Source organism: Syngnathus leptorhynchus, chromosome 8, assembly GCF_054491065.1.
Source record: "Syngnathus leptorhynchus isolate UIUO chromosome 8, UIUO_Slep, whole genome shotgun sequence".
NCBI lineage: Eukaryota > Metazoa > Chordata > Actinopteri > Syngnathiformes > Syngnathidae > Syngnathus > Syngnathus leptorhynchus.
The window spans coordinates 1,933,529-1,945,233 of NC_141202.1; the positions used below are offsets into that span (position 1 = coordinate 1,933,529).

The 11,705-nt window shown below is 44.3% G+C and overlaps 2 protein-coding genes across 5 annotated transcripts in view; one reads left to right on the forward strand and one right to left on the reverse strand.

The window, feature by feature from the left end:
* satb1b (SATB homeobox 1b) overlaps positions 1-10,586 on the reverse strand; it is a 55,044-nt gene extending 44,458 nt beyond the window's left edge. For all 4 annotated transcript variants that reach the window (XM_085918972.1, XM_085918971.1, XM_085918970.1 and 1 more), the window contains exons 1-2: positions 10,475-10,586; positions 9,800-10,145 (exon numbers count right to left, since the gene is read on the reverse strand). In XM_085918972.1, coding sequence (XP_085775098.1) covers positions 9,800-10,061 — 262 coding nt within the window. In that variant the 5' untranslated portion in view covers positions 10,062-10,145; positions 10,475-10,586. The remainder of the gene's footprint in view (positions 1-9,799; positions 10,146-10,474) is intronic.
* On the forward strand, positions 10,574-11,703 carry LOC147051685 (m-AAA protease-interacting protein 1, mitochondrial). The gene is made up of 4 exons (XM_085918979.1): positions 10,574-10,835; positions 10,916-11,042; positions 11,275-11,419; positions 11,556-11,703. Exons 1-4 carry the CDS (start codon positions 10,788-10,790, stop codon positions 11,638-11,640), a joined length of 405 nt encoding a protein of 134 aa, XP_085775105.1. The 5' UTR covers positions 10,574-10,787; the 3' UTR covers positions 11,641-11,703.
* The last annotated feature ends 2 nt before the right edge of the window (positions 11,704-11,705 follow it).

Here is an 11,705-nt window from a genome sequence, read left to right on the forward strand (position 1 = left end):
GGGCGACACACACACCCTTGAATGAATCTTTCCACAAGCTGATACTAAAGGCACAGACGTCTCTTCATCATAGTTTAATGATGGCTCGCAGTCATTTGTCTGAAAACGACGCCGAAAGACGCGTCAATGTAGCATTTTCTGTTTTTGTGTTTTGTTCTGTGGTTGGAAACTTTCCCCTGCGTTTTTTGTTCTGTCCTGTAATTGTTCAGCTTTTATAGACGAACAAGAATTCCACAAAGGCGACTCACGTCAGGATGAAAAGCAGGAGGAATTTGAGGTGGTTCCCCCCCCTCCCCCTCATATTTTCTGATCAAATTCAATAAGTTGGCCTGACTGTCTATTGTTATCGTCATTTTGAACACTCAGGCGCCTTACTTGACTTTTTTTTTCGCTTTCAGTTTTGAGTTGAATTTTGAATGAAATCCCCCCCCCCTAAACTCACTGTCGTTTTCACTTTCATTTTTAGTGCCGGTAAATTTTGTGTGTGAGCGCGAAGGCCAAATTCTGACATTTTCCTAAACGTGCAGCACAAAATAAAATAAAATAATCAGTAAAGCGACACACAGCCGTAGTGAAAACCGCAGCGAAGTTACAAGTGAGCAGGAAGTGGCGAATGGAGCGTGAAGTTCCTCTCAGCGTGGGTACTGAGAGAAATCACAGGAGCAGCCCGCGAGTCAGGATTAGCGTTTGAAGGCTAAGCGCTGTTATCGCTTGTGATTAGCGAGCGGCGGCGGCGGCACAACTCGTTCGCTCCACCTCGGAGGCGGCCATGGATGTCAATAGGGCTAATTGGCTCATTAGCTCAGGTATTTAACGGCGCTCTAATCACTCAGTGTCATCACTTAAGCCCAGGCGGAGCAGCGCGATTGAATAGCGGCCTCACCTCCACAATAATTGGACATGAAGAGCCTCTTCTGACAGCATCACCGGTCATGATAGCTTGTCAGGTTTTTTTGGTGGTTTTTTTTTTTTTTTCCAGAAACACTCACTTCATTAGAACGTAAAAGAAGATTGACGCTGTCACTGAGTTATTCATATTTAAGCGTATATTATTAGTGGCCAACCATGCGGCAAAGACCTCTCGAAAGTTGATTTACAGCACCCGGAATCGGTTTCACTTGGTAGGCCCATCTAAATGTGGTTAGACTTAAAAAAAAAAAAAAAAGTCTCAAGACATGTTGGGAAAGAAACAGGAAGTCGGCCATTTTGATTAAAAGTGGCCGTTTTAAGATCAATGATAGTTTGGTCAAGCACTGCGGAATATTTTGAAAATTCAGCCCCCAAAGTAGAGATCCACAAAAAAGTTTGAAGTAGCCATGTTTGATAAAAGACACAAGAAAGTAGCCATATTGGTTTGAAACTGCCTTTTTGGGTCATTTCCAGAGATAATTCAAAGATGGTAAAGAAAAGCAGAACAGAACTTTTGGACAAGTCAAAGCAACATGGAATTGAGTAAGCACCTCTAACATGATAAGAACCACAAAAAAAAGTCTCAAAAGGTCATGCCAAAAAAAGTCACAGAATGTCAGCCATTTTAGTTCGACAAGGCCATTTTACGTCTAATTGTGACCAAGTTTAAAGGATGAATACTAAAAAAAAAAAAACGTGAAAAAAATCTGCCTTTTTGAAAGATATTACCTCCCCGACAGGAGAACAGATCAAATGCAGTGACAATCATTTTATTTCTTTTTTTACATATGGCTGGAAGCAATGGAAACAACTAAATGAGCAAACATTTGATGTGTAAAACAAAAGAGAGGGGAAAAAAAAAAAAAAGTCTTCCACAAATTAAATTCCAAAGTTACAATCCAACACTGTCTTTTTTGTTGGTTTGTTTTGCTTTCCTGCAAGTTCTTGGAATTCACTGGAATCTTGGTGGCTGTGGCTGCCAGCTCTGTGCTCAAAGGAAGAGGGGGTCGGGGGTGTGGGGGTTTGTTTTGGATGTTCAGGGGGGGGTGCTGGGGGAAGGGGCTTGGTGCGGGCATCCTGAGAGCCTGTGCGAGCTGGCATGATGCTGACCAACGCCGCCGCCGCCGCCGTTTGCTCTGAAAGGAATGTCTAATGTGGCATCAGTCACTGTTGGCATCCTGGAGGTGGTCTGCCAGTCCCCGCGCTCGGTGCCATATACACACACACACACACACACACACATACACACACCGAGTCGTGCATTGCGGCGATAGGCAGAAGACGGCGACTTCGCATCCTTATCGACGCCAATCCAGATGAACCTACAGACACGCTTCCCCAACACCCCCAGACCCTTTCGCTACACACTTGGCCACCATTAGCCTGCTTTTAGCTAAAGGCTAAGGAGAGCGTTGGGTAAGGCGGGGAGGAATAATGTCCCCCCTTCCCGCGATTGGCTTCACGTCCCCCGGCATCGGGACCTCTGGCGTGCTGGCCCGTGGAGACGTAAAAAGCCTCGGCCCCCCCTGGAGGCTCTGGGGCCGAGCCGCGGTGCGTTTGGCGCGCACGGGCTATGATACGCTCGCACGCTGGGATGCGCGCGTGGAGCCGCGTGTCGATGGATGAATGGAAGGGGCTTGGGGGAGGTATCAGCATCCATCTGGAGGCTGACAAATGTGGACCAGCGTCCAAATGGACTGGAAAGTTCACTCTTTTGTACGTCGCAGGAGACTTTGGGTTTGAAACAATTCAGTCAAGCTAATAATTCGGATAGATTCTGTCTGCTTTTGTGGGAGCAAAAAACAATTTTTTTCTTCTTCTGTAAATTGTGTTCAAGCGGAGAACAGCACTTCCTGCCATGTTGTGGCGCAACGCGGTACTACAACGATGGCGCTCGAGTCCGAAAGCGACGGAAAAATGTAAGAAAGGAGGATCATCTTACAGACTTGAGTTTTGAGAGTTGAACTGCTTCCTACGTGCATTAATGAGTACATTGATGGAATATGACAGTGGCGCAGTCGGTGGGCTTACGATGAGTGATGACATCATTTCGCTTGTTTTCCTTAACTGCTTCAGCGAATAAAGAATCCAATCATTACCCACTAATGACAGGGGAAGGGGGTGAAAAATGATTCACGGCAGGGGGGGGCAAGGGTTGGGTGGCGGCGGAGGGGCACCCACCTGTCATGACGAGGCAGCAATTTGCATAGTATGCAATACAATACTTACAATACTGAGCTTAATGAAGCCGTGGGATGGGAGGGGGCGAGCGACCCATCCCTCCACCCCCCCCCCCCGCGCCCCCCCCTGAAATGAGGACTGACGTGCTGATTGATTGAAAGATTCGATGCATTGATTGTCCTCAAAGTAAAAAAATTGACCCCGACTTGAAACCCTTATTTTCCAAATCCGTTTTGGATTTCCAGGAAGACGTCTGTCAAAACAGATCAGGTTATGAACTTGTTGCAGTCTAAAAGTAACTTTTCCAAGTTAGCTTTCCTGATTCCTCGCGTGTCGCCCGTCATCAAGCAAAGCTGCCGAACCTCCGTCTGACCTTTTCTAACGCCATTACAGTCTTCAGTAGTTCCACTTGACCGGGTCACATCGTACATATCTTGTAATTTGTATCCGAGACATAGACGGGCCCGTTGTGTTTGACTCGGTCTGTCCCTGATTGATTAACACGATTGCGTGAGAGGCAGAAAAAGTTCAAACTTTTCGGGGGGAGTTTAACGCTGCCTTCCCGCCGCAAAATCGAAACGACTGGCCGTTCAAATCCCGTCAACGCGGCGCAGTATTACGCTTCCATCCGAGCGCGGTTGTCAGTGATTCATCGGCGAGCGCTTAGGCGGCGTTTCCCCGCGGCGTTCCACCTGGTTTGCCGGTGACAGCTGCGACACGGCAGCGCAGCGCCCACGTCGAACGCGCTAATTACATGCCATCAATCTCCTATTAGCGCTTATCCTCTGATGCAGGCGCTCGGCGCTAAGCTAGGCTAGGATAAGCTAAGATCACATAAATTCAGATAAATTAAGATAAGATTAGGCCATCACTCTGGCTTCAAACTCTAGCTCCTGCTTAAAACCTTATTTCAAGATTTAAATCCCAATTTGAATCTTGAATGGTTTGTGTTGTGAACACGCATGCTGACAACTTTAGAAAGCCGCCATTTTGTCCTCTTTCCATGCAGTCTCCCAATTTCTCATTTTAGAGGCTAATATTAAGGCGCTAATTGAAGCGTGCGGGAGAGAAGGAAGGCGCTCATTACTCCGCCCGCCGCTGCCTTACACCTGTGGTTCACTGCCGGCGCCGGTCAGAGGTCACAGGATAATTATTGACAAGCAGATGTTATGAAATCATTTATGTAAATGTAATCATAATAAAGCTTTTGCTTTAAACAAAACAAAAAGTTTGAAAGTTTCAACTTTATTAGTCTTTTGGATTAGTTAGGGTTTCGAGACTGGTTGTTTGAAAATAAGTTCTCAAACCTGGTTTAGGGTTTCAAATGAAAGTTTCAGGCCTGGGTTTCACAATTAGCTGTCGATCCAAAGTTAGCATTACAAACTTGACTTTGTGTTTCAAGTCACAATTCAGTCAGGGTTACGTTTTCCCAATGAGGCTTTCAAAACCAGGTTTCACATTTGATTTGAGAGTTACAAGCCAAAGTAATGTAAGTGTGAGTGTAAAAATAACCTGGCGCATAGTTTGTGTACACGCAGGTATTTTCTGCCTCCATTTAAAGCCTCAAAATAGCCAATCAGCCATTAGCGGCTAAGCGCTAGCTGTCTGTTTTTACACGCATTGTCACACACTATCTGCATTCACAAACGTGGTGGGAATTACCAAAACCTTTCCAAAAACATGCATTAGCCCTCCCCCACCACCACCTCGACGACCAGGCTTCTTCTACCCCCCCAAATACGGCGCGAGAACACGACGGGTGTCGCTAGGCGGCTAACCTGGCAGCTAACCTGGCAGCTAACCTGGGAAGAAAAGCCAGCGCGTTATCACGCGCACACACGCGGCCTGCGCCAACATTAAGCCGCGTTCAATCCCGGCGCCTCGGTCCCACGTATGCCAGCAAGCCGCAAAGAGGTGCCACAGGATTTCACGCCGTACCCCCAAATCCGTGGAAAAAAAAAACTCAACTCCACTGTGGCTTTCCCACAAAAGTGTGCAGTGTTGTTGTACGCTGAAAAACACACGGCGGTTACAATAGGAATGTGCTGAGTCATGCTTCCTATTGTTCACTTAATATTTCCCGGGGTTTTATTTTGGTTTCGTTTTTTTCTTTTTTCCGCGGGAGTAGATTTGACGGCGCGGCGGTATCGTCGGCCCTCCCGCTGACACGAACACGGCATCGCTGTTGTTGGCGGGGACTCGCGAGAGGGGCTTACACACCCCGAGAGCTTCTTAGGGGGGCCTCTTGACGCTAAGCCGCTAATAATTCCCGCGCTCGCCTTCAGAAAAAAAAAAAAGGGCGAGAGACAAAAGGTTGGACAAAGTGATGAATGCCAGGCTATGATAATGCTAATGCTAATGCAGCAGGCTGCTTTCAGGCCGTTCCAGGGGTCCGGACACGGTGGCGGTGGTGGTCAAAAGGACAAGGCCACATTGGGGAATGGTTGACCTAGCGGGAGAGTCGATTCTGAACAATTCATCAGCTTTACCTTACAAGTCATTACAATTTGGGATTTGAAAAATTTGGGCAATTAAAATAAAAAGGACAACGGGTCACTTGACTTTCAATCAGAGTTTCAAGACAGGATTAGAGTTTTAAAATAGAGTTTTAAGGCTCAGATTAAGGTTTCAAGACCAGTTTCAAATGAGCCTGGGTTAGGTTTTCAAAGCAGGGTTTCAAGTCAGAATTAAGACTTCAACTCTGGGTTAGGTTATTTCAATAATAAGTTTCATGCTTTTTTTTTTCCATGTAATTAAGTTTTTTAAACAAGGTTTACTATATTTGTCACAAACACTTTTACTTGGGACATGATGGGAAAACAGCTCCAAAGTGCCAAATGATGATTATTAAATGACGTTCAAATCTGTTTTTGAAAATAAAATGTCCTGAAGCGAGCGTGTGTGTGTGTGTGTGTGTGTGTGTGTCTGTCTGTATGTTTGTGTATGTGTGCTTGCTTGTGTATAAGGTGTGATGTGTGTGATGTGTGCAAGGTGGCGTCCGTACAGAAGGTGCAGAGGTGGATAAATTTAATTACGGCTTCAGATATTCATTTGGCAAATGTATCAAGGTGGCGGAGACGGGCCCGGGAAAAAAAAAAAAAAAAAAAAAAGGCAAGCGGGCCTGGCAGCCGCTCACAATACTGACAGTAATCCATGAAAGCAAAGAAGACATTTAGAGAATTTACAGCAAGTGTCTGTGATGTTTGTGGTGGTGGTGGTGTGGGGGGGGGGGGGGGGTAAGTGGAAAAATACAGCAATCGCCACCTTGCGTTTGACTCTCGTCGCGGCACCGGCGCATCGAGGAGGTTAATTACCACGCTGGAACTTCAACAGACGCACAAGAATGCACGTGCGCGATGTCATCTGGCGTCCGACTGGAGACAAAGTAGGGAGCGGTGGCGTTCGGATGCGAAAGACTTACTCAAGTTCAACGACATGTCTAAACCGTTCAACTAATTACGAGTCACTACCATAACAAATTTTGGTGAGAGATAAATTTGTGTCAAGCCAAGCGTGGTTATCTCTCACGTGCTCGTTTTGACATTTGTCGTGCGCTGGCGGCGACAGGAAGTGCGGCGGGAGGAGCGCCTCGCCGCTTTGCAGATGCGCGGCGGCACAGGTGGAGGTGCGCCCACCCCGCCGGGGGGGGGCACTTCCCCTTCCTGTGGCGGGGGCGAGCGGGGGCGGCCTACTTTACCAAAGGTTTGATGTAATCAGCCGACTCAAGTTAATGGCAAACCGCACCGACGTTCGCCTTTCTGACTTCCGCCTGCAGGGGGCGAGCCTGAGCGGGGCACGCCCCTCAGGTGCAGCGTTTAAGGCAAAAAATAAAAAAAAAAGCCAACAACTGACAACAATGACCTATATGGACTAACCTCAACAACTGGTTTTCTTTCCACCACACACAAATAAAACAGTAGTGTCGCATTGACACATTTAAAATGACACGCACGAGCGCTGGCACACATTTATTCTGTTGTTAGAACAACAGACGCTGCCTTCAGAAAAGATAGATTCAACCGCCTAAAATACTTAACGCCCTACCTTAGGAAACTTATTCGGATAACTCCTGAATTGACATTAGAGTGTCACTTTAAAGACTCATAACTCATGATCTAACTTTGGGAGTCACTCAAATAACTAAATAATGAACTCCCGAGCTCAATCACAAGCAATTCACAAATTGACTCCCGGATGTACTCAACTAATTTGCAGCTAAAGAAAGATACTGCAACTAAACTTGGTCAAGTCCGAATGGACCTTGGCCTTTGGTTATGGAGGCAATGTGGTAGTGGAGGGGGGGGGGGGGTAAATCAGGGATGATGAAGGAGGAGGATGAGAAAAACGCTTGATCTGCGCCACGGGGCATTTTTTCCGTCAGGCGAGCGAGGCAAAAAAAAAATCGGGTGGGAGGACGCATTGTGCGGCGTGTCCGCGCCTTTACAGGATTCAGCTCAAGTTTCCTTTGTGCTTCCATTTTGTGGAGGGATTATGTTCTTTGACAGAGCACAGCCAGCAGAGTGGAGGCGGCGAGGACGGACGAGGGAGGACGTCTTTGTTCCCACTGTACGTGTGTGTGTGTGTGTATATGTTACAATTTTGAATTTATGGCCCCCCCAAGACGGAATCTATTAGAATCCGAGAGACTGGAGAAGAACCTAATTCTAAATTGCTAGCAGAACAAGGCCTGGATTTTCCAAAAAGTACTGTTATGTCCTAAGCGGAACAAGTCACGCAATTTCAGAAATGTTTGTGGGTGTGTATGTGACAATTTACAATCTATGGCCCTCCCAAGGTAGAGGTGAGACTTTTTTTTTTTTTTTCCTCCAACAGTTTCAGCTCTGAAGTTTCTGCGCAGCATTGGGTGGCAAGTGTGCGTGCGCTCCGCTAAGCGTAATTACACGTGACACCAATTGCTCTGTTACTTTGTATTAAATTATAATGGAAAAACTCCGCTGGAGAATTGGAGCCTAATTGCGTCTTCATTTGCATAATTTTGCATATTAATCACATCACTGATGAATAATAAATTTGGGACGGATTTCTTTTTTTTTAAATTTATGCACAGATAAATAAATGTAAAAAAAAAAAAAAAGACTCCCTCATTTCTCTCATTAGCGTCAAAGATGAGTGACGTCCTGTTGAAGTTTGGGGGGAGACATTTGTGAATTTATTTAATTCAGGAATTTGTTAATTTGATAATTACAAATTTAATTCATTTAAAAACACGCAATCATTTCTTCAAGAGTCATTTGTAACAGTGTTGTGGAATAATGGGGTTAAAACATTTTTTTAAATGTATTAATACTTATTTTTTTACTTTTTTCTCTCTCCTCCATCCTCATATACAATACATAAGATCAATATACTCAAGTGTCTTCATTAAGTTGTAAAAGGCTGTCAGTCAGTTACATTTCTTATTTGGACTCAATTTAAACTTTTTGGGTGTCACATTAAGTGTCAAATTCCGAAACTTGTAAATTCCAAATAGCACCCTTGCTTATTCTGCTTGTTATCACACTTTGCTCGATATATATGGCACCGAATATATGTGGATTAAATTAAAATGATGTATTTACAGTTTCTCACACACAAACACACACACACACACAAACACGCACACAAAATGCAGACAGCAGTGCCTTTCAGTGGCAGTTTGCTAACGTAACCTCATTTATGTGCCATTACGTATGTACTATGTATATTTTTGTCTTCCAATTATTCAGAATAGTTTGAAATTTTCTACTTCATTTGTTGAGTATAATAGGGTGCTACATAATGTATTTGTATAAAGCTTGAATGTTTGCACCAAAGTGCTTCACATTAAACTTCTTAATTTACTCCTGAGTTCACCATGTACAAAAGTTAGGATAATCATGCTACATTATTTGCATAATTTTCCATCAAACTTTTGAAATTATTCTCTGTATAGTAGATTCACATTTTTCTTATTAGTTTGCCGGCACTTTGTGATATATAAATCCACAAATGACCAACATAAATGGGACAAATATTGTATATTATATAAGCTGTATATTAGTCGTATTGCCGTGGTATATTAGACTTCAGTGTATCTGATGGGTGTATGTTTGCTCTATGTCAGTGTCAGCCAAAAACATCACAAAATATTGAAATAGTTTGTCCTACTCTACAGCAACAGCCACGTGTCAGATATGAACTATATATGATATACAAAATACAAAACAGCACAATATATTTGCTAACTGGGGTGATCGTTTTTTCATTTAAGACGAGGAAAAATAGATACATGGCGCCCTCTGCTGGACAAATAAGGCAAACAATATTTCTACTTTATTATGAAACCTGCCTTTAAAAACTTCATTTCCATCCAAAATAAGATGTGCTGTGAGGGCATAACGTGGTATAACTTTTAAACGATGTGATAAATTTAATAATCTGAGAAAAAAATTAACATATGTGGCTATGATAAACAATCATAATAAGAGTAGTAGTATCGTATTATTTGCATGAGGGGCATTCAATGACTTAAGTGACCATTCTTGACTCTTATTTTCACAAATAACGCTTAAACGAACAATTATTGATACGTTTTGCACGTAGTTCTGTGATGTCCAACAGTACGTGAACTCAGCAGTCGAATGCATGTGCACAGGGGCATTATGGGGAACAAAATGGGATGACTTGTGTAAGGTGGTCAAAGGAAAGGCATCGGGTTCAACCCTCCTACCGGTACTGGTCCGCGGTCTCCCGCTCCGACGCCGCCGCTTCCCGGCTGCCATGCTGCGGATCAGCCGCCTCGCGGCGTGCCGGTGGCTCGCGGCGAGCTCACCCCGGATGTGCGGCCGGAGGAGCGGCCTGGCGTGCAGCAGGTCCCGGTGTCCCGTGCAGGGATTCAGTCGGCTTGCGTTCGCCGGGCACAGGACGTTCTGCTCGCAACGCGGAGCTGATGGAAGCTCCGACCTGCAGCCTGACATCTCGGTGGTGGGCATCCCGGATCCGATCACATGGATCCGGTGTAAAGTGACCCTGCTCCTCGTTGAGCTATTCTTCGACCTGGATGTCAACTCGAATGACTTTGAAAGAGGAGTGAAGCAGGTAACATGTAAAACAGATGAAGAATATTTGGAGTTTTTAAGTCACATCTCTTACTGAGAGTTTTACACTCAAGTGTAACTTTCAATGAGTTGAAATCTTTACCCTCGTTTAAAAACAGATGTTGAAATTCAAACTTTTTCAAATCCTAGCACAAGTAAATAACTGTCTCGAAAGCCTAACATGGGCTAATTTGAAACTCGAACGCTTGTTTGAAAAACCGCATCTCCCCAGTTCGAACTCTAACCCTGTTTTTCTGTTTTAAACCGTTCTTTAAACCCCTACCCCAATTTAAAACCCAATTACTTACTTAAAGCAGTTATCGAGTCCAGACATTTTCTTTACATCTTAGCTTGAACATCATAAGGATAACCTATACACAGGTGACAGTAATCAGCCGGAAACTGTGACGTCATTTTCAGGCGACAGGAAGTGGCAAAATGGCCGACCTCTTAAATGAGTAGATGTACAGGTGGATTTTTCGGAATAATTCATATTTTACAAACTCATCAATAACAGAGTATTTTTTTAGCATGAATTCCTTCTTAAGACAACAACCCTGATTTGAAACTCTAATTTGAAATCTGTCTGCCACTCAGGCATTGGTGCACGTCTCCAGCTTGATGTCCAAAGGAAAATACTTTGAACTCATCGGCGTGGTTTCTGTTGAGGTGACAAAATCAACCACCACATGAGTGTATCTGCAACCATCTTTGTTTTTTTTAGTCTTTGCGTGTGTTTTGATTTTCAGATGATCCGATACATCGAGGAGAGGTGTCAGCCTCTCCCGCAGCATCATAGGCAGCATCTGGCCGTCTCCATGGATGACATCATATTTGTGTTACCGGAGGACATCTCTGTCGTTTCTGATACGCATGGTCAGTTTGCTGACGTGTTTGCATGTCTTGTTTTGTTTGCATCTAACAGTTGTTTGAAGGTTTACATCCTTGCGGAGATGATCATAAAGCATCAACAAAAATGCCTTTAACATGACCAAAATTAGTTTAAATTGAAAAGTGAACTGTGCTTTCAGTAGGTGCATCGGGAGCGACGTTATAGCCAAAACCGTGATAATAAATATGAGTTTCATTGTATTGTTTTGATGGGCAGGTAGAAGGTTTTGCACTATCGTCATGAGGCTTTGGTATCTGACGACGCTGGACGGTCCCGACGACCCCGAAGGCACCAAGATATTCCGAGTGTCTCCCGGCCCAGACGGCGTCAGACAGAAGAAAGTAGCCACAGCCGTCTACGAGTAAGTATAATGTTGGATTTGTCTTTTTGCCCAAAGAGTTGAAAGTTGTGTTGACTATAAGGTTCTTTTCTTTTCATTGCTGCAATGCATTTGGAGATGATTAACTATTAGTTGTGTTTTACCATTTGTTTGTCAGGTTCCATCGTGAGATGACAAAAGGAGCGTCTCAGGACTGGATGGTGACCACTGTTTGGCATTGGAACTGGAAACCAACTGATTGAATGCCATCAAAATACATTGAGATTTTCTGTTTTATAAAAGAAGCTTTGGTTTGTCTGATTAACCA

Bases quoted from the DNA above. Each gene is read 5' to 3' on its own strand.
- LOC147051685 (XM_085918979.1), top strand. From the start codon at position 10,788: ATGTCCAAAGGAAAATACTTTGAACTCATCGGCGTGGTTTCTGTTGAG. The intron at 10,836-10,915 runs GTGACAAAATCA...TTTGATTTTCAG, and splicing joins TCGGCGTGGTTTCTGTTGAG to ATGATCCGATACATCGAGGA. The intron at 11,420-11,555 runs GTAAGTATAATG...TTTGTTTGTCAG, and splicing joins GTAGCCACAGCCGTCTACGA to GTTCCATCGTGAGATGACAA.